The sequence below is a fragment of the Colletotrichum acutatum genome (assembly GCF_030867785.1).
Source record: "Colletotrichum acutatum strain CBS 112980 chromosome Unknown BDZ83scaffold_68, whole genome shotgun sequence".
Lineage (NCBI taxonomy): Eukaryota > Fungi > Ascomycota > Sordariomycetes > Glomerellales > Glomerellaceae > Colletotrichum > Colletotrichum acutatum.
In genome coordinates this window covers 109,230-110,849 of record NW_026849062.1, presented here as the reverse complement: position 1 = coordinate 110,849, position 1,620 = coordinate 109,230, and the positions used below count along the sequence as shown (strand labels likewise).

General features: G+C 51.0%; 1 protein-coding gene across 1 annotated transcript; it reads right to left on the bottom strand.

Moving 5' to 3' along the window:
- Positions 1 to 557: 557 nt before the first annotated feature.
- Positions 558 to 1,352, bottom strand: BDZ83DRAFT_581362 (NADP-dependent dehydrogenase-like protein; the record flags this gene model as incomplete). Its single annotated transcript, XM_060505449.1, has 1 exon — positions 558 to 1,352. One exon carries the CDS (start codon positions 1,350 to 1,352, stop codon positions 558 to 560), a length of 795 nt encoding a protein of 264 aa, XP_060363264.1.
- Between the last annotated feature and the right edge of the window lie 268 nt (positions 1,353 to 1,620).

The following is a 1,620-nucleotide window of genomic DNA, read 5'->3' as shown; positions in this document are numbered from 1 at the left end:
ACTACAATATAATGAGGATTTGATAACTAAAATAAAGGAACTATTTATAGGTTATATAATAGGTCCACGTTTTGTAAGTATCATATGTAGAAGATATCTATTGGAACTAACGTACGAAACCTTGAAGTGGGAACCGTTGAATCGTTGGCCCGAAAAGCAAGTCAGTAAGAAGTCAACAGAGGAAGTTCTTAGGACGGATGATTGTAAATTTGGATAGAATGTCCCTGAATGACCTTGTCTACAAAAATTGAACGAAGTAAACACACCTATCGCCTTTCAGGAATCTAAGGCCATTCTCTCAGAAAGACAGCGTAAAGATAAAACATAGTATTTTTCCTCAAGATGTGGAGATATTTTGGGTAATGACTGACCCCTTGAAGGATTACAATACACGCGTTGTAAATCCAACCCGAGATTACCCTTGAAATCTCTTACCAAGTTCTCGACTACTCAGATACTCAGAGTAGAATATGAGAGGGAAATCACTCAAAATAAGACATCAGGTCAAGTCCCAAAAGAAACCTTCAGCTTCCCAAGCCAACATCCCAAAAGCCCAACTACCATGGGACGGACGTCCCATTGCACAAAAAGAACCCCCCACTATCAGCACTCTTGAGCCCAGCCAACAGAGACAATATACCCCCCGCACTATCCTCCACCTCGACCGTCGCCCCAGGCCCGCCAGAAGCAGTCTTGACATGACCCGGATCGACAGCCACCGCCACGATCCCTCGGCCCCTCAACTCTCGAGCCTGATGCACCGTCAGCATGTTCAGCGCCGCCTTGCTGATGGAATAGCCCGCCAGCATCCCCACGCGGCCGTCGCTGGTCCAGCCCAGGCTGCCCGCGCCGGAGGTGATGTTGGCGACCACTGCGGCGATCCTCCCTCCGCCCTCGTAAGCAGCATCTACGCCGTCCTTTTCGCCCTCGTCCCTGGCTGTCAAAAAGGGTAGCAGGACCTGCACCAACCTCGCCGGGCCGAGGACGTTGGTCTCCATGTGCACGTCCAGCCCCGTCTTATCAAGCGTCAGGCTCGTCTGGTGCGCAAATTGCAGCGTCGCGGCATTGTTGATGAGGAAGTCTACTTTAGCCGGCGTCCTGCGGCCCTTGTTGAGAGCTGCTGACAGTCGGCCGGGGAGCGTGGTGATGGATGCCTCGGAGGAGACGTCGCATTCGAGGATGTGCGTCGTGGCGGTGTTGGAGGACCGGATGGCTTCGAGGGCCGAGAGGTCTGTGGAAGGGGCAGTGGAGCGGACCAGGGCGATGACGGTGTTCGATGGGGATCTGCTTAGTTGGTTAATGTATTCCAGGCCGATGCCAGCTCGGGCGCCGGTGACTACGTATGTTGGCATGGCTTTCCACTTGCGGCGGAAGTTAGGAGAGGGAAAGGTTTGGTTTGCTGCGTGGATGATTACTCTTTGCCTAGTCTGAAGGATGCGTATTGTACACGATTTTCGTGGCTTGGGTCAACTCACGACTTCAGCATTCCGAAACACTACCATCGTATGAAGACCCATTAGCCTATATAAAAAGCAAACATTATGAGGAGATAGTTGAAGTCATTTGACGAGACTCAAGACGGATTGGTAATACAAAATGCTCAGTAAGCTCTGGTGAGAT